We start from the raw sequence: 26,570 nt of genomic DNA, 5'->3' as shown, positions 1-26,570 counted from the left end.
AGCTGAAGACATTTTTTTAAACTGCCTTCCACAAAGGCAAAATCTTGTGCTTGGTGATAACTCTTCACAGAGATAATGAAATTCTCCTTCCTTCGGCTTCCATAAGTATCTGTAAAACACATAACCCGTTGGCTGGGGCATGAATCGTAGAATGCAATGCCCATCTCCAAGTCTTGTGCTGTCATTCCCCAAATAAATACTGTGCAGTCAGTGGGCCAGCAAGGTACATGCATAGCTTGGAAGAACCTCATGGTTTCTCATGTCCATGAATCCACCCAGCTATCACGGGCACAGCAGAATGAGGTCAAGGAAGGCAAATGAGTCCGGGCCGCAATGTTTTCTCCCCTTTGACAAAGTAACGACTCATTCACCTTTCCCTTTTACAGAAACCAACGCTGCAGACATGGGACAGACACGCTGGGGTATCACATGATTAAACTAATGAGCAGCACGTTCCAGGAAGACCTCCAGTCTTGATTCTCAAGATTTTCAAACAGATGGGATCTGAATAGATTTTCTTCACTTTGGGGATCCATGAAATCCAATCAAACCCTAACATCAGCCATCTGACTCCAAGACCAAGGCCGATTTGCTCTCAAAGAGGCAGCGTTGGTATTGGGAGAGGGGTGGTCCCTGGGAATCAGTTTTCCATTAGCGAGAAGGAGGTGTTTCTGATTATCTGAGTGTGTACAGTGTAACACTTGATACTCCAAGACTCAGGCCAGATAATCTGACTGGGGTCTCAGAATCCGTCTCTGGAGACTTTGGAGGTTTGTTTTGATCCCACCCCTGCACACTTTCCAATAAGACATCACTGATGTCCAGACAGGGGAGGAAGGACATACCCTTCAAGATAATTAAGTAATATAGTGATGACAGATCAACAGCCTTGGAGCCTGTCATCCTCCATCCACACAATGGACACTCACAGGCATAACAGAACAAGCTTCCCCCATCCGCTGTCCTAACAAATGTGCCTCACCCATGGCCTGCGGGTGAGACAGTCATTCAGGTTCCATGCCCTGGCAGCTCAGGGGGCAGTTAGTTCTAGTCCTGGATGTTTATTTTGGATGTAGACACCTGTCCATGAGGAGCTGAATTAAGACACATCAACTCATCTCACGTAGGCCAAATGGGGATAAATTTCAGTCACTTTCCAACCTGTGTGGAATTTGAACTGGTGACCTACAAGCGAAGGAACTACTGAAGTGATACACGGCCCATTCCAGCCCCAAGCGACTTCATTCTTTACCGACACTGTATTGTCGTGCCTCTTTCATGAAAAAAAAAGAACAATCCAGACTGTTTACAGTACATTCTGCACTAAAAAGGAAGACAGATTGATAGGGACTGTGAAGCACTGCGAGGTCCGATTCCTCAGCACAGACTGACAGTTGTAGTGCAGCTCACTGACATGATTGATGGCCACGGCTTTGCTCTCCCCTTGTTAGGAAGATTAGACATATTTACAGTAAGTGGAAATAAAGTGATACTCAGTTGTATGTTAACATCCGCCTCCATCCTTCCAAACACCTTGTCCAAAGGCGAGGCTCATGTGCCAACCGTGATCAATAGGAGCAGCAATTCTGATCAGCGCGTAAGGCCAATACTACTGCTAGTCCTGACTGCATCTCATGAATTAGTCTAACTGGTCTTTAGTGATGCCTGGGAACAGAAGTAAATGCCAATCTTCCATTGTACGGGGGATGCAGAGTCAGTGCCCCACAAGAGGCAAACACTGAATCCAGGGGTCCGCACAACTCCAGCTGGGACAGTACCGCACCATCCGAATGCCTATGCGGTCTGCCCTGCATTGAGGAAAGTATGTGCAATAATATGAGCAGCTATAATAATAATACTCCTCCTCCTTTGCATCTTCTAGGTGCTTGGCAGGCATCTCTTCAGTTCCTGCAACTGCTGACTCCTTTTTAAAATGAGCTAACATTTCATTGAAATAAAAACAAAAGCCCAGCAGGACATAAACACACAACAGGGTGCGCGAAGAGAACATGTGGCGCTGAATCATATACCGGTCTCGGTGCAGCTGTGTAGGCTATGAGCCATGCAGGTATAGAATCAATGTTCTGGTACGGCCATTCATTATGTAGATTCCCTGTCCCTCCCTGCTACCCATTCTGTCAGAAGGCCTTCAGATCCCATTCCGCTAAGTAATGCATCGACACAGGCACTCGATACGTTCCATTTACTTTTCCCTAACATTTCAGTAGAGGCATTGACATGATTCAAACATACAGTCTTTGGAATATGAATTTACAGCTGTGCTTGTTGAATTACAGGGCAGGCTGACACAGCTCTAGGGCCAGAATGGGAAAGATCTTCGCAGCATTGGCAGTTTAATTTACAAATGTGGGTGTAATCAGCTGAGGCGCCTAACACTTCCCTTTCTGGAAAAGTCCGATAGGATTTGATAGGGATGCAATCAAGTGGGCTCTACAGAAACTCTGGAGACCGACAGAAATCAACAGAGAACAAAAGCCTTCCTTTAGAATTTTGAAACCATCCTGTAGAATGTAACAAAGACCAATGTCCCTGCCAGATAATTCTATAGGTTGGTTTAAAACTCCTGTAGGACTTTCCCATAAAGGTTACAGACAGGCATCACCAGGCACATGTAATGGGAAAGCAAAGCCATCAGGGCAGGTTGAAGGGCAGTCCGTAATGGGGAGGGCTTCATTGTACACACAGGGGCATGCAAGGCTGCTGCACAGCTGTGCCCAAGCACCCGGGCCAATTTCACAAGCCAGCTGGATGGGACTTCCACGGGCCTTGCGTTCACAGGGCTGGGACCGACGCGCCAGCAGAGCCTTTCCTGCACAGGAGCCTCGATAATAAAAGACAAGCTTTTTAAAAAAAGTCTTTCAGATTATTTCTCTAGACAGACAATCTCTCCCCTTGTGGGCCCAGTAAGCTCCATAATTCTCTGGCAACCGAGCAGGCATGAATTTCCCTCTCCTCGCTGTTTTCTCTGCCTTCTTCCCCTTTTATCAGAGGAGCTGGAAAGTAACTTTAACCCCCCTGCTCAAATCCCTTTAGCTGCTATCTGTGTAACTCTATCACCTTTCGCTTCCTGGGTTTCTCCTGTGTATGTTTCAATTCCAAGCAGCAGCTCAGGCTGACACAAGGTGCTGATTCTTAATTAGCAGCCGCTGACCTTGGCTTTGCCTGATACTCTTTCCTGTCACTTTCCCAACATCCTAATTATCTCAGGACCATTGAGTTTTAGCGCTTCTCTTAGCCAAGTGTTTACATTTTGTGTGTGTGTCAATTGAGGACTTGGCTGGGAGCTGGAACAACTCCTGGCCGCAGGGTAGCAAGACCCAAACCCAGGCTGAGCTCGGAGTTTTGATACAAAAGCAAAACTTGGGCCAGGGGGCTGAGATATATGGACCACAGGGCTGGCCAGAAATCAAGTGAATTTTGGTGGCTTCAGCCCAGTTATAGGGCTCCTAAGAATCCACAACTTAATGCAAAACTCTGGGTGTGAGTGACCCAACATAAAGCAAGCTGAGAAGAGACTCCCATGACATGCTTGCTCTGGTCATTATTACACCCTGCCCTCCAGCAGCTTGGCCCTGTACAGAGACATGAGAAGTCAAAGTCCTTGATTATGGCAACTACATTTTAAGTCAGGAGTTCAGCCAGTGACAGTGGGGAGCTGGATGGGGAATCCTGACATTGTTATTTAACCACTAAACCACAGCCCTGCAGCCGTGGGACTAAAACACAGACCCTTATGTCCCCAGGCCCAGTCTTCTGACCCGTTCATGTGCCTCTGCCCGGCCTAGTTTGGGCTAGAAAATGCCCTAAGAAAGGACTGTTTGGAGAATCTCACAGCAGCTGGTTTCTAGCTCTCCAGCTCAACTCCGAGGACTGAGAAGGCCCCGAACATTTGCATTATCATCAAAGACAAACCTCCAGAACAGAACACCCCGAACTTCGGATCTGGATCCCAGCTGGGGCATGTCACTGGATCGGTTCTCCTGGTACCTTGCCATTGTACTCGCAGTGCTGTCGGCCAGAACTTGGCTCTCCCCTGCACAAATGGGCCAGATCAGTGCTGGGTTACATAACCAGAATGTTGTCTTCACACACATGCCTGCAGAACTCCTCCTGGGGCCTCACTCACCAACAAAAGAGGCTGAATCAAATGCAATAACTAAAGCCAATAAAGCTCCATGGTTCGGAGCAGCAGACATCAGCAAGGGGTTTTTTTTTAGTTTGGGCCCCTAGCTATGGAAGAAAATAGCATTTGTTATTTCATTCTGTCAGTGTCCAGAGGGGTAGTAGAAGGGCTCTACTGAGGTTCTCCAGACCTCCTTAAGTGTTTGTTTAATGGTATTTGCTTCAGATTGGACACAGACAAACCTGTACAAGCCCAGTCGCTTCACAAACCTTGATATGCTAAAGAACAGAGATCCAGCGGAATAAATCCAGGGTCTGACAGCAGCACTGCAAGGCTGGTTACCAGTAAAACCATTCAGACAAAGCAAGCCTGGCCTACCCATTCCCAAGTGCCGTGCGCCCTGTCCTAATAATGACTCCGACAGTCCTTCCAAAACAGATCTCTGAAGAAAACACACACAGGAGTTAAACTGGCTTAGTGGCAATTAGAAACTCTGGGTTCCTTCTCCCCTTGACCAACCTTAATGGGCTTCCACACATGCTTCACTAAGGAGGAAACAGACTGGCCCCACTTCCACTTCTCCAGAATAGTGACATGATGAGGGAAGGCAGGAAAAATACCTGCTGGTGCTGCAGGCTTCAGTTCACACTCTCACAACCACCACTAGCCTGACTGAAGTCAGCAGCTGGCTCAGCTGTTGCTGCGGTGGCCCCGGACTGTGGAACGCCCATTGTGGAAGTGCCTCATTCCATCCCATCCAGGTGAACCACACTACCACAGCCACACGGCTACCTGCCGGGGAGCAGCATTGTACCACCCAGGGCTGCGGCCCAGCTCAGCTGTGTGCTAAAGGCCAGCCCGCATTGTGCAGTCTGGGGAAGTCACGCGGCAGGGGTTCAGGGGGGCAGGCAGCTGGCCGGCCCCACATGGAGAGGGTCCGGGTCCGGGCTGCCACTGCCCTGCCACCTGTCCCCTTTGGCCCAGGTAACACATTGTAACAAGTTGAGATCCACTGCTTTAGATCATTGGTCAGAAAGAGTTCACAGTCTCAGCCAGAGCCGAGGCACCTGGTATGTCCAGTGACAGCTTTGACAGGGGTTGGAGGGAAGTGTCTTGTTTTATCTGAACCCTAATTCCAAAGAGCTGCTGCCCATTCTACCCCTCTTCCTCCCAATGCCCGAGTCTCCACCCCGCTGGACTGGGGCAGAGAGGGGGCAATATGATGTATCCATGATCTTAAAAGAGACCTGGATACATTCATGGAAGTTAAGTCCATTAATGGCTATTAGCCAGGCTGGATAAGGAATGGTGCCCCTAGCCTCTGTTTGTCAGAGGGTGGAGATGGATGGCAGGAGAGAGATCACTTGATCATTACCTGTTAGGTGCATTCCCTCTGGGGCACCTGGCATTGGCCACTGTCGGTAGACAGGATACTGGGCTAGATGGACCTTTGGTCTGACCCAGTCTGGCCATTCCTATGTTCTTATCTGGAAATCCAAACTCAAGTGGCCAGTTGCTCCTTGACAAGAGACAGGCTGGGCCTCCAAGTCCCATTACATGCAACAGGGCCAGCAGCTAACTGTTGGAGAACTGATTGAAAAGTCCACTGTGTAAAAAAACCAAGCCCCCCCAGAAAAGCGACCCTTCATAACGGATGGCAGTAGGCGTGAGAAAGCACATTAACTGCTAAGCTCAAACAAACACACAAAAAATAATGGGAAGAAAAAGCTTCTTCGCTAGAGACTAACCAGAAGAGGAGCAGACAGCTAATTCACTCCTTCACTCAATCAATAATTCCGACACTCCTGGCTCCCAGGTTGTCTTTCTGCACCACAATGGTTATGCTTAAACCTGCCTCTGCCCTGGAGAATGTAAAAAGTATTAAGAGACAAGCCCATCCTGCATTAGCTGTGTTTCAAGTATTGGACTGAGCGCCATGACAGACAGCTCGTAATTTTAATCAACAGATCTGCCAATGTCAAACTTGAATAAAACTCTAATAAAATCACTCCAGAAAACAAACAAATCAACCAACCAACCCCTCACCCACGCTGCAAAGGGGCAGGAAGCCTTTCCCTATGATTTAATAAGCCTGGATATGTGCTCTCCCACATGCCTTTTGTGCCCCCCGGTCCTCTCGCCCCCACCTCCATGCATGGATGCTCTTCCCTCCAACCTGTGCTGACAGGTGCACTCCTGCCTGCATGGATCGGTAAGGCCCCAGTCCTCTGGAAAAGTTCCAGTAGGATTTAATAGGGATGAAACCAATAGGGCTCTACAGACATTTCTCTAAAAGTCTATAGCTGTTAACAAGAAATAAGACCTTTTCTAAATGGTTCTGGAGCCATTCTATAGAATTCTGTAGCTGGAGTGTCATTCTCTACTCAATTCCTTGGGCTGTTTCCATAAGGGACAGCCCACATCTGAGCTCCAATGCGTCTGTCTGTAGATATACATCCTTCTACGCTTCCTGGGGCACGTGTCCATGTCTGCTGCAACCCTCTGGATGTAAACACACAGCCAGCCGGCTCTTCGCCACAAGGAAAGCACAAGGAGATACAAGGGACGTTTCTTTGGCAGAGGCAATGAGCAAAGGAGTGAAGAGCAGCAACGTTTCCTAGTAAGGAAAGGTCTTTCCAGAGGCATAACAGGCAGCAAAGGTGTGGGACCACGAGTCCTGCTCAGATTGTACTTGGAGCACTTTATAACCTCGCCAACCTGGGGAATGTTTACACAAGATCTAACCTGCACCTTTAAGGGATACGTTCACAGCTGGAGGCGCAAGGGGTTTATTTAGCCAGCGATGTTAATGAGAGCTGCAGAGCTATGCCCCACACACCTGCTGCTCTGAAACGCAATCCCTTTTGTGCTGGACTTTATTGTACCTAATATCATCACTGACTGTTGGGCAGACTGATTTTGAAACGACAAGGTTCCGCACATCACAAGCCTGACTAATAGGACTGACTTAACCTTAAGAGGATTGAACTGATAAGGGTCATAAGATTACTAGCTATCCCAAAGACTGGCCCCAGAGTCCGGCCATACTCTTTGTGGGGGGCGGAGGAGGGTGGGTTGGGAGTTGTGCTAAGGGTTGGCAGGGCTGGATCGCGTGTGTGCTAATGAGAGAGACAAGGCAGGGGAGGTAATAGTTTTTATTGGACCCAGGTCTGTTGGTGAGAGAGACAAGCCTCCGAGTTTACATGGAGCTCCTCGGCAGGGAAAGGGACCGATGTATGTGTACTCCTGTCAGAAGTCCCTGAACTTCAGTGTTTTAGTAGCAGGATACCAACATGCCCTTTGATTACAGATGCCCGTTTGGGAAACAGCTGTGCCATGGCAGAACTTCCTGAAGAAACCCAACCACCACCAGTGCAGTTTTGCACAAATAAAAAATACATCAAAAATGAGAAGGTACAAAAGGCAAATGGCAGATTTTGCGGAGGGGGGAGGGTGTGGTAGTTACGCCTGTGGAATCAGTGCCAGCCCCTCCACAGTGATTCCCAGGTGTGAAGAAAACACACTCCCCACCTGGCTAGGGCCCCTTGCATTCTCTCCTCCTGTGTTTCTCAAGGACCGGTCTGTGGACTGGCGCTGGTCCCTGAAATCTCCCTGTAACAGTTTAGGAAGGCGGCAAGCTGGCCCCTGGTATCCCGAAGGTTGAGTAACACTGCAAACCCACGCCATTCATTGGTCAGGGAATACACTTGCTGTCAGGGTATATTTTTAAATTAAACAGTATGGAGCCCAGCACTTCTGAGCAAAGCACTGTGTCTCCTGACAGTCACGATCACACATACAAAATTGGATTCGTGTGCGATGGAAGAAGCCAAGTTTGGAGAAGGAAAACATATTCCAGTTCAGTTCTAGGCTTACACTACACAACAGCAAAACATTTGATTTTTAAAACATATTGGCAGTTTACTGAGTGTCCCTTAAATACATTTAAAAACACCATGTCAACTAAAGCAGCCAGCTGAGACTGTAAACTATAAAACATATACAAGACAAAGGCCGACAGAGATTTTTCGGGCAGCAGCTGGGCTCTCAAGCAACGAACAGCCCTGAGAACACAATTAAGTGGAATCAAAATTCTTTTCACAGCACAACATGGAGCCAGTAAGACCTTGTTAAAGCTCCATATATGCAATAGCCAAGAAATAATGGCCCGTGTTGTGCCAGTAGCCTACCTGAGCCCAGTGACTGCCCCTGACTGTGCCAGAGCCTGACCCTTCAAGTGACAGCTCCGGGAAAACAGACAAGGAAAATGCACAGAGGTAGAAACGTTCCAACATCAGCATCTCGAAAGGGACATACCCTGGCCTGCAATGCTACAGAACACCAGCAGAAGAAAGAGCACTGCTCCTTGACTTGTCTTTTTGGGGGCTAGATAACCACCAAAATAAGCCAAAAACAGAACCTCACCTCTGAAGCCCTTCATATATCAGAACTGGGGGAAAGGTGGCAGGCCCATGATTTTGGTTCCATGTTTCATTCCAAGCTGATAGGGGCTAATTTTCCAGCGTCTGTTTGGATGTGGCCAGTGTCTTGTGAAATGATGGTGGCTATCTTATAAGAACAGCTGATCTCTCAAGAGTTCTGCCATCTTGGCCAATGCTCATGAGATTTTGGTGCTTTTGATTCAGCCTCACAAACCAACCCTGGGTCTTAGTCTAAACCTAATATGGATCCAGATCCTCACACTGCCTCTGGTCTCATTCCTACCGGTGAGATGGGATTGAATTTGTGAGATCAGCATCTGTTTCTCCTACCCCACACCATCCAGGCCCACGTTGAATGAACAGTGGACTTCCCCGGGGATCTGTACTCACTCCGATGCTCCTTAACACGTATACAGCCGACCTACCTCCCACCTTGGCAATGAAGCTCAGAAATGCTGATGATCTCTGCCTGGCAATAGCTCTGAGGAGCTGGAGACCTACCTGACCCTGACACCTTTGCCAAGTACTTTTCAAAGTGGCAACTTAACCTATATATATTAAAGACAGTGCCATCCATCTTGCCGACTGGTTAGCTCATTGACAGCGGCAGGTCGTTCTGAGCAACCAGCCAATCGTTTTTGAACTGCACCCTACTTATTTGGGGATAAAGCTTGACAGCTCTCTGTCCTTTCAACAACACATAGAGACGACGAGCCACAATCTAGCTGAGAGTTGCACTCCTCTGCAGGCTTGCCGGCAACTCACGGGATGCTAGTGCTGCAACCCTACGGACATCGATCAATGCCTTGGTTTTTCCACCTGCTGATTACTGTGCGGCAGCCTGGGGCTCCAGTCATCACTGTGGCAAGTTGGACTCGCTGATTAATTCTGCCCTTCATATCATCACTGGTGTGACCTGGCCAACTCCAGTCTCCAATCTTCCAGCCCTGGCTGTCATCAGTCCCCTGGTGATTGGGCGTGAAGGCAAGGTCCTGGCTGCGTTACTGTGCACAACCAATGATCAAGACAGCGTACTTCACAATTGCACCTGAAAGCCACGTCAACACCACCAGCGAAAGTCAAGATGTCCCTTTTCTGAAATAGCTGACCCTGTCAGACAGCACGTCAGACACAGTCTTTCTAAGGAACAGCAGCAGGCGATGTGGGACTAAATTTTGGATCGATGGCTCATTTCTTGGCAGATAGACAAAGCAGATCTAGGTCCCTTAGTCTCACCAGCTCAGTTCTCACGTGCCCCTCTGAACAACCACATGAACCAAAAGATCCTTCCTCATTACAACAGGGTACGTTGGGTTTTAACGTACATCTTCACTGTTGGGTTTCTTTAGCGCCTCGCCCTGCCCTGTGGAGCTCAAGAACAAAGAGCGTGCCATCTGGTCAAGGACTACTCTCTTTCTCACTGGGATGGTGGATGGAGGTGCTGATATGGCCATCATAGATTGGCTTCATCACTGACCCAGCATCCAATTCATCATTTATGCTGTCAGAAACAATGCACCAGAAGACTATAAAGGCAGGATAAAAACGCAGAACAAACAGAAACCCAGTTGCAACCCCCCTTCACTGCAGGAAGCCTGCATGAACACTCTGGACAGATTCACAATTTTCTGGGGCACCTGGGGCAGTGTCTCAGATTAAGAAATTGCCTTGGGATGTGCTTACCTTCTTCCCATCAGCTGTATGCGCTCTAGCCCTCCAGGGGGCTAGAACTGCTCCACAACCCAAGCTTGAGACAGAGAGCACAGCAATCTCTGTCATGCGTTAGAGCAGCCACAGCAGAATGGGAGACAGGCAGCAGCGGTCAGCAGTGAAGCAGGGGGACTCCTGGGTTCTGGCATGACCAAGTCCCATCTGCCTCGAGACTGGTGGGATCAACTACTGGTATCTCCAGATGACTGCATGGGGAACGCAACTTGACTTGCAGCTAGTGCAGCCCTATAAAGATCAATGGAGCGATGCCTCCCCTCAGTGAACACCACAAAGAGCTGGAGACAGTGCACAGGGGCTCCCATGAGGTGCCAGTGGAATAAGTGGGTTACCCACCTGGCCCTCTCGTCAAACACATGCACAAGCAGCTCTGCCACAGCTCAGGGCGTCCCCCATCCGCGAAAGATGCCATTCCCCACCACCTTGGCAATCACTGCCCGCTCACTAGGCTCATCTCATTTACCGCACAGCTCCCTGCAAGGCAGGTGGCAATTAAAAAGGTCATGTTGGTAATTGCTCAATTACATAGCTTAATAGGCTCCCTGCAAAATGCACGTGTATTGGAAGGCGATCTTTCAGTCGGAAGCAGCAGTTGCATTGCTTTGTGGGTTTGTTAGATTGCACTGTCATACTATGCTTTGCATATGGAACAGACACATGGGTATTATGGGTGTATTACGTTATGCTTGGATGGATTATGTGCTTATCTAATGGCCCGGCACAGCCAGAGGCTGTGACCTTTAGGACACATTCAAGACCTGGCTGTTTTCTCAGGCCTTTGCAGGAGTGACCATTATACAATGCATTTAGCTTGTGTTAGCAGGCTAGTCTTTGTACAATCACATGGAAGAGGCGTATTATTACTTGTATACACTGATGTAACACCAGCGCTGGGCATAGACCTTTACAGTAATAGCTGACCCAGTCTTTGCCCCAGAGAGCTTTCAGTCTAAGTTAGACAGGCCTAGGACAGAGACAAAGGGTACATCTACACTACAGGGGGGAGTCGATTTAAGATACGCAAATTCAGCTACGTGAATAGCGTAGCTGAATTCGACGTATCGCAGCCGACTTACCCCGCTGTGAGGACAGCGGCAAAATCGACTTCTGCGGCTTTCTGTCGACGGCGCTTACTCCCACCTCCGCTGGTGGAGTAAGAGCGTCGATTCGGGGATCGATTGTCGACCCCGAGAGGTCGATTTCTACCCGCCGATTCAGGTGGGTAGTGTAGACCTAGCCAAAGGGAGGCAACAGGAAAAAGATAAAGCCAACAGCATGTCTGGTGAGCTCACAAGTCAATTGTGAGAGCTGGGGAATTTCCAAAGGGAGACTGCGGTCAGCACAGGGGGCAGGGGGTAAGAAAATGAGGCACAGGGAGGAGGAAAGAGATCGTTCTAGACCAGTGGGTCTCAACCAAAGGTACGTGTACCCCTGGGGGTACTCAGAGGTCTTTCAGGGGGTACATCAACTCATGTAGAGATTTGCCTAGTTTTACAACAGGCTTCATAAAAAGCACTAGCGAAGTCAGTACAAACTAAAAGTTTATACAATGACTTGTTTATACCGCTCTATGTACTATACACTGAAAAGTAGGTACAATATTTATATTGAAATTGATTTATTTTATAATTATATGGGAAAATGAGAAAGTCAGCAATTTGTCAGTAACAGTGTGCTGTGACACGTTTGTATTTTTACGTCTGATTTTGTAAGCAAGTAGTTTTTAAGTGAGGTGAAACTTGGGGTACACAAGGCAAATCAGATTCCTGAAAGGGGTACAGAAGTCTGGAAAGGTTGAGAGCTGCCGTTCTAGACACAAGGAGCAGGACAATACAAGGGACAAAGAGAGCAACAAGGCAAGACGACAGGGAAGCTGTTTGGGGCAGGAACTGACCTGTTCTGGGTTTGTACAGCACTCACCACAATGGGGCCCGGACCCACGCCTGGTGCTCCCATGCACTACCACAATACATATAAACAATAGTGAGTGACAGGAAGGGGCAGAGCTGTGCAGAGCCCTGCGAAACGGACAACGTATGGAACCAGGAGTCCTGACTCCTAATCCCTGCTTCTAACTTCTCGGGATCTGTATTGACCGTGGTCATTTCACACAAGCCCTGGCAAGCAAGGTAGTGGACTCCTTTTCCTTTGAGACTTCAGGGGTCGTCCAGTGAGGACTTTAAAACCAGAGTCTCAACAACTTCCAGGTCTCTCTAGGGGGTGGGGCGTTCGTAACTTCCTTCCATGGTACTGAAAGGATCAATGTGTGGGCAACTCTAGCAACGACCTAGCTTATGGCAGTGAAGAGACCAACTGAAGGAATATTGTGTTAATAGGCCGAATGACTACTAAACCCACAGGCGCTTACTGTGTAGAGCCTAAAACACCTCCCTCCAGCAGGAGGCAGCAGTGCATGAACTCACTGGTGAGAGGGGAATGGCTCTTACAGGAATGGTTTAGAAAAGCCCACGTTTGTAACACACAACACCGGAGAAACCCAGTAGTGCTCTCTGGAGCTGCCACTCACCGGCTCGCCTCTTTTTCCAGAGAAAACGGGGCGGCGGGGTTGGGGCTCAGAAAACCAATTAAAGGCATAATTAGCTTGACTATGGCTGCTATAAAAACATTATCAGAGAGATAAACTCTTTGTGGGGGCAATGAGATGGCTGCTGCCAGTTACATACATGCTAGTGAAACGACAGCCTAGGGCTGGGAACTGCACCGCTGCTTTGCAATCTGAACAGCCTTCCTACGAAGAGGACCCAGGGCGTGTTCCAAGAGAAACAGCCAGCTCGGTGCGATATGTCCTGCCCTCTTGAGCTGCCATCCTGCACCGCAGGGCTCTGTCCTGGGATCCCAGCGCTTCCCTGGGCTGCTGAGTTTCATTTAGGAGACACAGGCTCCTGCAGCCCTCCATGTCATTCACTGTTCAGTGCTCTCTGTAGGCAAAGCTGCATGAGGTCCAAACTAACCACACTGCTGGGTGGCTCTGGCCAAACCCGCGTGGGCCGGGGGGGGAGGATGGGGCCCGAGCTGCAATATGTTGATAGCAGAACGTTTTCTTTCACCCCAGCATTTCCACTGCCAATAACCGAGGGAGAGAGCAGGGAGATTCCAGCAGGCTGGTACAGGAGGGAAGTAAATACTTTTGCTTCAGAGAGGCAAATCCTCACAGAACAAACAAATAAAGAGCCATGTTTACCCCTCATTCCTTCATAGCCTGGGAAATATTGATTTCACATAAACAGCCAGTTAGTTAGAGCTTAGTTTGAGGTGGTTTTTGTTCTACCATCCATCTGGGGAAGAGAGTTTTGATCTGTTTACACGTTTATAAAACTGGCTCAAATATTTTTAAGATGGGCCAGTAATGAATTTAGGCATTGAGACGATTTTGCTGCAGGTTTAAAAAAAAAAATCAGAGAGTAACAGCTGCATTTCTGATCACGATGATGCACCTTTCTATACTGCCTTTCCTCTGAGGATCTCAAAGCACATCACAAAGATTACGTCTCACAACATCCCATTAGGAGACATTATATTTGCTTTACAGATGGGGAAACTGAGGTACATAGCAAGTCAACAGGGGGGCCAATAACCAAATCCAGGAGCCCCACCTCCCAACCCTTGTGTAACCACAAGCCCAAGCCTCCTCTTCAGAGAAACAACAGTGCCACTTTCAAGCTAATCTTTTCACAAAGATAAAAAGAGTCAAGAAAACTGCACCCACCACCGGAGCACATTTAAATCTGGATATTTTTCAGACTTTCCAGTGGCCCGGAGCAACTCCCTAAACCTAGATCCTTTGCTTTTAACTTTATCAAAATGCCTTTCCCTTTTCTCCCCAGCTATCTGCCTTGGCTACTGGTCAGGGTTTTGCAGGCACGTTGAACGCTCCAACAGGAGACACTTTTCTTCCTCCTCAAACACCAACCCAAAGAAGCGCTGTCCTTGAGTTAAGTGTGGGCTTGTTGTCTATATTTTCCACAGCCTAATCTGCAGTGTGGGCACAGCTGTGTGGCCAGACCCAGTCAGACACAAAGAGAAAATGGAGCGAGAGGAAAGGCAGGAACAAAAAGAGGATGAGATGAGGAAACTTTGCCACTACACCTTGTTCTGGCGGTTCTCAGGCCTGAGTGTTAACAATCCCACCCCATCTCAACCCAGAGCCTCTTATGAAACAATGCTGCAGTGTCTACAGGAATGGTCCAAAATGCTACAGCTTCCTCTGAGGACCTGCAGTAATTTGGACCGTTACTGTTTCACACCACACTGCTCTCTCTCCAATAAGGGGTAGGTCTACACAGCACTGGGAGGTGTAATTCCCAGCTCAGGTAAACCTATACGCCCTAGCGCTGCTCAGCCTAGCACCTAAAAATAGCAGTGTGGCCAGTCGCCCAAATACAATCCCACGCCACCCCTGGGTGTGTGCTCGGGTGGCCGGCCTGAGCTGCTGCTTGTGCTGTCACAGCTACAGGGCTGTCTTTGGCAGATTGAGCAGGTCTAGCGCATGTCTGGCTAGCCACGCTAGGAGGCACCCGAAGGGAATTTAAGCACCAGGATAATATAGCAAAGAGAAGCATCTAAACTCTCGTACCTAGAAACACCAGCCGTCACTGACAGCAGAACTAGTGCCTGGACCTTTTCTCGGGAGTGGCACCAGCACCTCACCACCAGGCGGAGGGCCCCTTTTGTAACTATGTAGTACATCTTCACTGCAAAAAGGAAGTTGTTTCCTTAGCCCAAGTTAAAGTAACAATGAAGACACAGCAACTTAGCTTTTAACTCGGGTTACTGGCTCAAATTCACCCTGAGATTCCCCACATGTTGTAACACGAGCTGCTAAACTGAGCTGCTGTATCTTCACTCCTGTTTTAACGCGGGTAAATTAAATCAGATTAAAAACGCATCTTTTTTTGCAGTGAAGACATGCCCTTGGACTAAGCCACGTGCTTCACCAGCTTCAGTAGTTGACATCCCCCTTATAGGATGGACGGTCTTATTGCTAATCACCCCAGAAGTCTCCTTTACCTAGTGGAGGGAAAATAGCACAGAGCTGGCATTCCTGCCCATTTCTTATTTCAATCAACCACTACTGCATTGTACCAGCCTAAAAGGCAGTGGGCCAGACTTTGCCTTCTGATATGGGTGTGCAATGCCCACTGACTTCCAAGGGATTGGTGTGCATGGATCTGGGGGCAGAATTGCACCCCATGGTGTTATTGACCCTTTATATATGGCACCATGGTGCTGTACAGAGAGTAAAGGTACTGTGCTTACAATACAGCACGGACACTGCCGTAACCCCCTTTTCGACAGCGGGAGGGGTAGCAGAGTGTCTCGTGGTGCACAGGCCTCGGTGAGGGAAGGGGGGACAAGAATGATTTTTCAGCCCCTAAGGCCAGCTGTGCTGCTCAGCAGCTGTTTGCCCTGCTCCCAGAGACTCAGAGACTCTCCCTAACACTTGGCTCAGTGCAGCACACACTGACCTGCTCTACCCCCACCCCAGCCAGCAATGCTGCATGGCACCCACGCACTTTAACCCCCCCAACCCAGGCGTCTTCTCTTTCTTACCGCTTGTCTATACACTGTTTTTGTACTAATTTAACTAAGCGATGCAACCCCCAGGGTGAGAGCTGTACTGGGATAAAGGTGTATAACTTTGTACCGGTATAACTGTGTGTCAATAAATCCTTATTCAGGTATAAACTCTCTACTGACATTCTACGTTTTCCTTCTCCCTCCTCCCCCAGTTAACTGAGTCTCAGCATGTGGTTACAATCAGGAAAGTGGCTCTCCGAAAGACATCTTCATGAGCCAGATTTATTCTGCCCTCTTACTTGCACTTGGCTTCCACGCCATCACGAGATTTTAACAACTGCCTGACGTTACCCCGATATCTACAAAGCAGGGGAGGCACTTTCTGCTCCTCACATTCTGCCCGGGCCAACGAAGGGGGTTGTGCCAGGCTGCTGGACGAGGCAGAGCAGAATCCCAGTTGTTCTTTCACTGCTATAACGGCTCAGACATCAAATCCCACATTTTACAAAAGTTGGGGAGATTGACGCACAGAGCCATGACGTGACTTGGACAAGATCAACCAGCAAGTCAGTGATGGAGCAGGAAACAGAACCCATGAGAACTACGCTGCAATCAACAGACGAGAGAGATGTTGCTGGGGCTGGACAGTCTTTCTGGGGGATCTGTTGATCTCTGTACAGCAGTCCGTGCATATGCACTCCCTGCCTCTGGGTCTAATCTCCATCAGTCACCTGGGAGGGAGGGAGCACAGAGCCTGGCTCAGAAACACTCCATGGCAGATACCAAAGCCCCATCGGTGGGGAGTGGCTCACAGTTTTGGAAAGATCACGGTGCGGATTGAGAGCAATCGCCCTCCTGGAGCCTGGCAGGCCTCCGAAGGGACTGTTAATCCCAGAGAGAGGACTGGATGCGGCAGGCAGCCACGCCACACACTGTCTGCAGGGCAGCGGGGTCATGTTCAGTAGAGGCTCTGCCCATCTGCGAGAGCTGCACTGGATGGACGCATGTGCCCAATCCCTACATGCTTCATTGAAGGATTAAGCCATATTTACAGAGAAGGAGCAATTAGCAGCTAACGAGTCTGCACAGATAGATGATCATCCACTGGACACTTAGCTCTCACTTCATCTTTAATTGCTGCTTTAGCATCGCAACTGCAGCCAACAACCACCAAAAAACCTTTATCAGCAAAAATAATTACTAGCCATTTATTACCGTGTCTGTGCTCTCCAGCGGAGCGAGGGCTGGAGAAAGGGACTGGAGCGCTGCAGAGGTTTGTGGAAATAGCTCCTCAGAAAGTGCAGGCATGCGTGCCACGTGCTAGCAGGAGAGTGGCTCCCTGGGCTAGTGGAGGCTACAGAGGGTCGGAAGAGGGCCAGGGGTTGTTGTCAGCTAACTCTACAGCGCGTATGCCCACCATGTGTGGTGCAAATCTTGCAAGGGCAGCATGTAAACTAGCCCCGATTCAAACCCGGTCCCCATACCCTCAAGCCGACTGCTGCGCCCTCAAACCCAGCTGGGCTCCGTGCCCCAAACCCAGGCCCTTCAATCTCATTTAGCCGTGTATCCTGCACCCTCAAACCTGACTCAGCCCCCAGCCTGGATCCCCACGCCCTCAAATCCCATTTGGCCTTAGGCCCCGCACCCTCAATCCCAATTCTGCTCCATCTCATTTCTGTGTTTTGGGCACCATTCAGACGCAAGCCAGATCCCTAGCCCAATGTGGGTTCTGAGAATGGCCTCACTGGCTCATCCCTAATAATCCTCCAGCTCTCAAGCTTCCCCATCAGCCTGGCCCCTGGCACTTCCACTGGACTCTCAAACTCCCCTGCGAGGGATGAAGCAGCAAAGGTTGCAAATGGGGCATCATTTCCACAGCCTAATTTTCAGGGCTCGGAGTCTCTGCTGTCAATAATTTCTAATGCTAACACCCCCTGGGCTAGCGCTTACTCCGGAGGCGGGCCAGCCAGCAGACTTACGGCTGGAGGGAATTTGGGTCTGAAGGAGCTGCGGCCGGCCAGCCCCAAACCAGGTACAGTTCAGAGCTCTCCAGATGCCCACCCCTCAGAAACACAACAGCCACACTAAGGACAAACAAACAAACAGCGAACTCAGCTAGTTCTCCTACAGACTGGGAAGGAAGGAATAGAGAGGCTGTTTCTATGTTTGGATACATGGGAGATGCTCCAGTACCACTGTGATGAGGGCCAGACAGACAGCTATCTAGTGAGGTGATAATGCGGCTTTAGAGCTATCAGGCTTTTCTAAAATGTTAAATGCTATCTCCCCCTGCCCCAGCTTCCAGCAGGGATCTGGGTTCATATCTCTGTGCACACTGGGACACATTAAACAGCCCCCCTGCTCCATTTGAAACAGGCACACAAACCTGGGCTGAGGTAAAACGGGAGCATTTGCTGCTGGAGGATTCACTTGCGAACCCCTGACAAGCTTCCAGGAGTGGACGAGGGACAGTAGGGAAAGGCCGTTATCTGAGCTGAAAGCCCTTTGGGGCAGACCCTGCCCGTCTGCACTCCCACTGGTCACTGAAGTACTAGGCACGACAGTGCCGTACGGCAAGCAGAACACAGCTTCTGCAGGACAAACACTAAATAAAAGAAACTCTCTTCTGCCCGAAGTACCAGCGGTTTGTTACCAATCAGTATTTGCGCCTCACCCCCAGACCACTAAGCCCTTTGCCAGCAGGCTCAGCAGAGAGGCCGGGGACAGCTGGGCAATAACCGAACCTCCCCCTCGCACCTGGAGCTGCTCCCTTTCCAGATCAGTGGGGGGAGCTTGCTCTGCAGCCTTTGGACTCCCGGGCTGGCCACTGACCTCGCCCTAGCCCCAGGGTACTAAAAATAAAAGGTCTTTAATGCCAATCCGCGAGTCGGCGCCCAGCCTTGCCTACCCACGTGAGTAGGCCTGCAGATCCCAGAGTGGATGACTCATGTGAGCAGGGTTTGTGGCATCAGGTCTTTCCTGTACAAAGCCAACCACCGCCCCGTATCATTGCTGTTTGCGAGTGATGATCAGGGAGCAGCTCACCAGCCCAGCACCCACCCCACCCAACGAGCCCATTCTTGGCTTTCTTCAGCTCTGTTCCAGCCTTTGGCTAAGTCACACGGGGGTGGGAGGGTTGTGCTTGGCTTTGCCATGTCCCCCAGACCCCCCAGCACAGCCCAAACACGAGCTTGTTGTTGCCCATGAAGCTCTCGTGCGCGCGTCTCCTCGCTGCGTCTTGTCACTCAATCAGCAGCGCAGAGGGTTTACCACGCTAGCGAGCAGTCTGCAGTGCTCCGTTTGTCACACCGAGGGGGCGTTCTCGCCAGTCAGTGTCCCTTTCACTTTGCTGCTGTTTTTATTTTTATTTCAATTTGCTTGTCCAGACCCTCTACACAAGATGCAGCACCCGGCTTCCATGCTCCAATAATTCCTGTTGCTTTGACAACTCTCTAACCCTTGTGCTAAATGCTGACGGCAGATGACAGGCAGCAAAAGCAGAAGCTCCACTGTAGGGGGATATTTATCCAGCCTGTTTACTGTTTGCTATTTCCCCTGTGGAGCGTCTCTGGGCTCTCGAGCAGCGATGCACCGACACGTGGAAAAACACTTACTCCTTCCTGAGGCTCTCGGGTCTGGCCACAGGAGGGGCTCTGGCAAACAGCAGCAGGAGAGCGCTCACAGACAGACTCACAGCTACCAAGGCCAGGCCTACACGTAGAACTTTGGTCCATATGGTCATGCTAGTCTGGGGTGCGGTTTTCTTACGACCATTTTATACCGGCAAAAGCCCTAGTGTAGACACAGTTACACCAGCCAAAAAGTGCTTTAGCTGGTATCGCGTATTTCGTTTGGGGAAACGTATACGCACACTCCTGCTGGTATCAGCCGCATCTCCACTAAGAGGGCTTGTGGGTGCAGCTGTCCCAGCAAACCTTTGCTAGTGCAGACTAGGTCCAAGTCAGCGGCAGAATCAGCCAGGGCAGAGGTGGCCTCAGGTGCTTTCTGATGGAACAATCACAGCAAGTCACCTGCTGAGCTGATCCTGCACCCACTGAAGGCAACGATGCCGAGGGTCGCCGGACCGCGTCTGGGTTTGATGTTCCTCCCTGTGACCAAGACAATGGTGGGGACGTCTACATTTGGAGCTGGGTGTGATTCCCAGCCCCAGGAGATGTTTTCATGCCAGCTCTCATTGAGTTAGTGCGTTAAAAGTGGAACCTAGCCACAGCCGCGCGAGGGGCGGGACGGACTATACACCCCAAGTCCATGGCCGTCAGAGAGCCTAGGCCAGTACTCGGGGCAGCTAGCCCGTCCTGCTGCTCGCACTGTCTCCGTGAGCGCCGGCATGAGTATGTCTCCTGGGGCTTTGAAGACAGCCCAGACACAGCCTGTAACTGGGCGGAATGTACCCCGGGAGCAGCTCCCTGCTCCCCGGCAGTCAATCCCCTTGACGAGGTTTTGCTGCCTTGACCCAGTCTCTTGGTCTAGTTCATCTCCACACGCAGAAGGGGAAGAGCAGACAGGAGGGGAATCCATCATTCCAGTTCTCAGACAGGCCGCAAGTCTCCTTAGCACCGCAGAGGCTTTGGAAATCTTGCTGAGCCATCAAGCCAAGGCCTCCGCCCCCTAGCTGGTAAGTTCAAGGAGAAATTCATGGACAAAATGAAAACTGGCCATTTGTCTCATTCACACCTCGCCCTCCCGCTACAGCTGCTGGGCTACCATTGCCAAGTGATACTGACGTCGCATGGGGACGTACGCGCCGCAGTATGCTCTGTGCGTACTCCCCTGCCCGGCTCCGTGCTTGGCTAGGCTGTCTGTGAAGTGAGGTTCACTAAGTCAGTCACTTAGCCTCTCTCCCACTCCCCCTATTCTCACACAGAACAACTGAAACTACTCGCAGAAACCTCAGCCTCTCCCAGGCCGGCTGCCCGCCCAAAGCCCGGTGGGGGAGGGGATTCACAGGGATGATAGTTCATCCAACGAAGCCCAAAACAGCTGGTCTTCCACATCAGCCTCCCTCACCTGAAAATACCACAATCTTGTGTGTTCCTCACCAAGCCCAGAGCAGGGGCAAGAGACACTGCAGTGCTAATGCAGCCATTTGCATGTGCCTGAGGTGGTCTCCCCTCTATAACACCTCCAACATACTGCACCACGGCCCTGACCAATGACGCACACATTCCATTGGGACAAGTGCCAGTGAATGGACTGAGCAAGAAGCAATTTACTGACAATGGATAAAAACAGTCTGCTTAACTAGGGTGGGCACACCAGGACGTGGACCCAGTAAGCCCACTACATGTGCTGCTAACTTGTCTATGGTAAAAGAAGAATTATAAACATGGTCAACAGGGAGGGCTGAGCTAAAGTTCAGATCCAGGTGTAGCTGGGGGGGTGTTTGGATCTGGGGTTCTGCTTCACGCCAGTCTATAATGGGATTGTACAGGTGATGTGGGGATCTTACCTTGGCCTTCCCAGTGCTTTGCAGAATATGGACCAGTGCAGAGGCCATCTCCTCTTTGTTCTTCACGCTCAGCGCAGGCTCCAGCACCGAGCACAGCACCATGTAATTGTTAGTGATGTACTCAGCAAACTCCTTGTACATCTCCATGGGGAGGATGCTCATGCTCTGGTAGCGCGACTTGATGCGGATCATAGGCCCTGCAGACTTGCCCTTGCTGGGGTTGGGGCTGACTACAGGGTACCACTTCTCCACAAACTGCCGCCCCGTTACGGAGCCCACGGGGATATTCACCTGCCCGATGAAGTTGGTCTTGTCTTTCTTTTTCTTCTTGTCAGTCTCTTTGTATAAGTGCACCGTAATGGTTTTGAGCGATGGGAGGTTATTAAATTCAAAGTGCTCCCCCCAAAAGACGTTGTCAGTTTTCAATTTACAGGTAGTTCGTGCGTAAAGAACGTCATCCAGGCATAATTCACACAAGTACTTCTTCTTGGCTGGCAGATCCTTGGCTTCAATAATCCATAACTTTAACATATTCTCTACCCTTCTGCTGTTGTCCTGGAAAAGAGACACAAAGAAAAAGGTCAAGTGAAAAAAAAAAAACGTACACAAACCGGAGAAATGAGCTAATTATTTCTGATGTGCTAAACGAGCAGAGGCTTAATTACATTTTATTTTAAGGAAATACTGGCTCTCAGGAATTTGCATAATAACACTACTTATGTTAATTTTCCAAATATCACTGTGCTCTCCATGTCTGCTGGTGCCAATTAATATAAAGGAACAAGGCAGATAAAATCCCACCAAATTAAAAATGTACCATTTCCAGTTCTACTGCCAGGAAGACCTCACAAGGAACAGGAAGGAGTCCTACCAATAATTAATGACTTTTTGTAAAACAGAAGCTATTGCACAGGTGTTTTCCCCCGTTTGTTCCATTGTTGTTATGTAGCAGCACTGGAACAGTACATTTCCTTTTCTATGCATGGCAGGAATAGAAGCATCCTCAAGTCCACACATGGATCACTTCATAGATTCATAGATTCTAGGACTGGAAAGGACCTCGAGAGGTCATCGAGTCCAGTCCCCTGCCCGCATGGCAGGACCAAATACTGTCTAGACCATCCCTGATAGACATTTATCTAACCTACTCTTAAATATCTCCAGAGATGGAGATTCCACAACCTCCCTAGGCAATTTATTCCAGACTGGAATTCATTCGTGACTGGAATGCAGCCACTTCTGGGGTGGAAAGCAGCGGCTGTGGCATCACTGCCTACATATTTTAGGACAAGAATGAAGACTATTTAATTCAACTGAAACACTGGGGGGGGGGAAGATTAAGGGAGACTGAATGAGTTACCTATGAGCTAAGCATTATTATTGGTCAGAAGTAAAAATTTGGCCTGGATGCCACTTTAACACTAATGCTGTGAACGATACCATGGAATCTTTAATGACCCCCAAATGGTCATGACCTCATCCCAAAGAGGTAGCTCCAGGGGTACTGGTTTCACTGAGGACTTCAAGGAAAAAGCACCCCATAGTGAATCGCCAACAACAGATTCTGCAGCACCCTCAGCTTTCCTTGGATGTCTCCTATAACAGTAACGACCAGGTCTGACCCAGCTTATAAATAAATATGGAGATCTACCTATTTCATAGAACTGGAAGGGACCCTGAAAGGTCATCGAGTCCAGCCCCCTGCCTTCACTAGCAGGACCAAGTACTGATTTTGCCCCAGATCCCTAAGTGGTCCCCTCAAGGATTGAGCTTACAACTCTGGGTTTAACAGGCCAATGCTCAAACCACTGAGCTATCCCTCCCCCCTTCACTATGGAGAGTGGAGTGAAAGCACAGTTGCTGGAAGTACACAATGGGGTGATGTGGGCTCAGGAAGTGCACACACAGGAAATGATACAATACTACTAAAATCCTGGGATAAAAATATCAAATCAGATATTGAGAGTCTGTGTCTAGAAACTCAGACAAAAGGAGGAAAGTTAGCAGAGTCAGTGCAGGGCACTTTTCAAGATGATGGCATGTTTCCAAATGAGTGCCCATTGAACAGAGCTGCTCTGAGCCACCTTCAACTACATCGACATAGAATAACCCCTCCTAATAACTGTCCTAGAGACGCTGGTGGGAGACACGTTGTCCCAATCTCCCAGAACTCTCTGCAGGTGGCAACAGCAACAGCTGCCATGCTCTTAAAGCAACCACAACATAGGGGCTGAATTCGACACAATAAATCGTGCCCTGAGGGATAAGTTAGTCTCTCCTCGCTGCTGTTTCCCCTCCTGTATTATGGAGGGCTCATCAGTTAGAGTACAAAATTTGGTGCTGAACTAGGGGCACCAAACTTCGTGACATTAAGGGCTGCATTAGCAGCTTGCCAGGTGCCCAAGTCCTGTCCCTAACCTGCATACACAGTTACCTACTGCTGCTAGCAAGAATGAACGCACAGAACCCCTTCACCCTGAGCAACAAAAACAGCTTTTCGGTTGAGTGCGTCAGCTGTGAAACCCTACAGGTAATCTGCTTTGTTCTTACTCTGGTGCACAGAGAAGCGGGAAGCTCTAGGCTCCCTTTTAAGGTGCCCTTGGACCTCAACTAGCTCTAAGGGCACATTTTCAGGCCCCCCATGCTCGACTGACAGAGAAGAGCTTGTTGCTGCAGGTATAGGGCATAGGATGGCCTGGTAGTCTGGGGACAGGAACGGGAGCCATGTCCAAGCCCAAATTCCTCCATGGCCATATGCAACTCACTGAGATTCTGTGCCTCCGTTACCTATCTCTGAAATGGGGCTCGCACACCCCACCAGTGCCAGAGGGGCTGCGGTGAAGACTGAATATCTAGGGTTGTATTCTACCCTCGACGTCACCGTTTGTCCAGGAGCCGCCTGCTAAAGCACTCTGAGGATCGGAAGCCCTAGATAAGTAGCAAGTATCATTAGTACTAAAACAAGACTGCAGGTTCTTGAGGTTTGATTGTTTCTCAGCGACAGCCCAAGAGGGCAGGAAATAATTGGCACTTTCCCGTAAATATAATTGTGGCAGAAAGTAATACGGAAAAAAGCTGACCCCCAATTACACTTAGTCACTAAAATGACAATATGTCCCCTGCTGCTACCATGCACTGGGTTATAAAATGTAATAACGAGGAGCAGAACTATTACAGAGGCAATTCCTCAAAGCCGCTACCTTATTTGGGTGCACGGCACGCCGCAGGTTCTCCATCCATTTATCTCGTTCTGCTGCAGAGCGACAGGAGAAGCATTTACTTCCCGATGAAGTCGTCACCTGCATGGAAAGGAACGGGGGTTATTCTCAACAAGCACATTACAGACTTGGCTTTGGGGAAATTAAAAAAAGGGGCTGGCTGGTGCTTTTATTAACACAAGCCAACAGCTTTCCCCCGTCACCAGTGAGTCGCCTCTAAGGCTAGTGCGGAAGTCGGGCTGAGACCTCAAGCACAATGTTGAGCATCACAAGGGGTTAATCTTGGAGGCACATTGATCCCACTTCCCCTCTCCCACATCAGTGCCAACCTGGAGCGATGCCACCAGAGTTGGGAGTTACCCCAGGGACCACCAGCCCCTTCAAGTCTGAGCTTCGTTAAGCCATCAAGCGAGTGAGAGCAACTCAGGGCCAGATCCCGAGAGGCGCTGAGTGATGCACGTTTCTAGTGCTCAGCATCTCTCAGGATTCAGCCCATACTCTGCAATTAGACAAACCTCTTTCCTTTCCCCAACAGGGAAACCAAGCTCCTCAGTACCCCTCCCACCGCATCCTGTCCCTTTGACTCCTCACCTCTACTTGGCGGCAGTAACTGCACTAGGAAAGAGAGAGTTTAATAGCATTCCCGAGACTCTGCTTGGCCACCATGACATTGCCATCTAGGAATGGATTCAGATCAATGACATTTCCACAATGTTCCCTAGCTTCCAGCAGGCTTCCCCCCACACTGCACAGACATTCAGGCATGAGTGAATCCACCTCTGCATATGCTGCCTGATGGCCAGGGATGCAACACTTAGCAAGAGTCCTCTGCTGCCAACCACTTTCCTATTCACCTCACTGAGTTTTCTCAGCATTAATTGCTGTACTGGGGTCTACGAAGGCCAATAAGATTCCTAAGCAGCTTCTTGCCAGCTAGCTGCAGCTCTGAAGTATCATGTGCCTATTAAATATGTATATTCCTCAAACAACTCTCCTTGAAACCCTGCTGGCAAATTAATAGACTATGATTTGGCATTAGGAATTCCGTATTATTCATAAAAACTTAATTCGGCTGCTTTGACCTCCTCTGTATTCATTGCATCTGTCAACATCCAATAATATTCTTTTTGAACGTCCTTGTTTGCAGACTGAAGGTATCTTACTCACACTTCAAATAAGCCCCCTTGGAGTATTATTTCTTCTGCTCCTACTTGCAGAGTTCCTTGAATTTCCATCTTTTACCTCAGCTGCGTTTGTTTTCCCACCTGGCAGGCTCAGTTCACCACTTTCAGGAGACGTGATCGTCTTTTGCTTTGTAAATCCTCTGCAAAGTTTAATCTGTTCCTTCAGTGCAATCAGCATCAGGCCAGGATTTCTCATTGGCTACCATCGTGGCTGAGGTTAACACACATTCTGCCTTTGAACAGAGGTTTCATGTGCCTCTATGGTATTTTCCAAATGGGACAAAAGAGAAGAGGCCCAACCTTGCCTTCGCCAAGTTGATCCAATAGACCTTCCACCTCTTGATATTCTAGCCAATTTCAGGTAGCTTCTGCTTCATGAGCTGTTCAAACCACGGCTAATGGCTAAGAGCAACCCTTTCTGCTAGATTACCATGCATCCACGCACTGTACTGTAAATCTAAAGGATTCCTCTGGGCATGATGGAGTTAACTTTTACTACTGTTGAGAATGGAAGACTCCATATTAATAGGGTTGGTTGTATCATCTCTGCCACTTTTCTTTTTAGCATCTTTATATGCTTCTGTATGACTGCTACATTCCTCATGGTTTTCCTGCAACAAATCTGGTCTGCTTTATCCATACTGCATGAGCTCACTTCCTCCTCTTCCTGCTATGGCATTTTTGCTGGGCTTGTCAGAATATCTTGACCATTTGCATAGAAGATACCCTGGAGCTGCACTCTGGGTCAGTCTAGCCACTGCACCTGAATGATAACTTTCCCTAAAAACAGAGAGTGCAAAACTGTATCACTTTTGCATACAAAAAAGTATGGCTAACACTGAGTTA

General features: G+C 49.3%; 1 protein-coding gene across 27 annotated transcripts in view; it reads right to left on the bottom strand.

Moving 5' to 3' along the window:
- Positions 1–26,570, bottom strand: part of DAB2IP (DAB2 interacting protein) — a 411,471-nt gene that overhangs the window by 39,476 nt on the left and 345,425 nt on the right. For 24 of the 27 annotated variants that reach the window (XR_002888995.3, XR_010593580.1, XR_010593579.1 and 21 more), the window contains 2 exons: positions 24,523–24,621; positions 21,323–21,877 (listed from right to left, as the gene is read on the bottom strand). Coding sequence is in view for 24 of the 27 variants with exons in the window: in XM_042854396.2 (XP_042710330.1) it covers positions 21,323–21,877; positions 24,523–24,621 (654 nt within the window). In the remaining 3 variants the exon portion in view is untranslated. Of the gene's footprint in view, positions 1–21,322; positions 21,878–24,522; positions 24,622–25,707; positions 26,505–26,570 lie in introns of all 27 variants that reach the window. The other 3 variants (XM_065572100.1, XM_042854399.2, XM_042854400.2) reach the window with 1 other exon arrangement.

Source organism: Chrysemys picta, chromosome 18 (genome assembly GCF_011386835.1).
Source record: "Chrysemys picta bellii isolate R12L10 chromosome 18, ASM1138683v2, whole genome shotgun sequence".
In the NCBI taxonomy this organism is placed as follows: Eukaryota; Metazoa; Chordata; order Testudines; family Emydidae; genus Chrysemys; species Chrysemys picta.
Note: the sequence above shows the minus strand (reverse complement) of the source record. Positions and strands in the feature narration are given on the sequence as shown.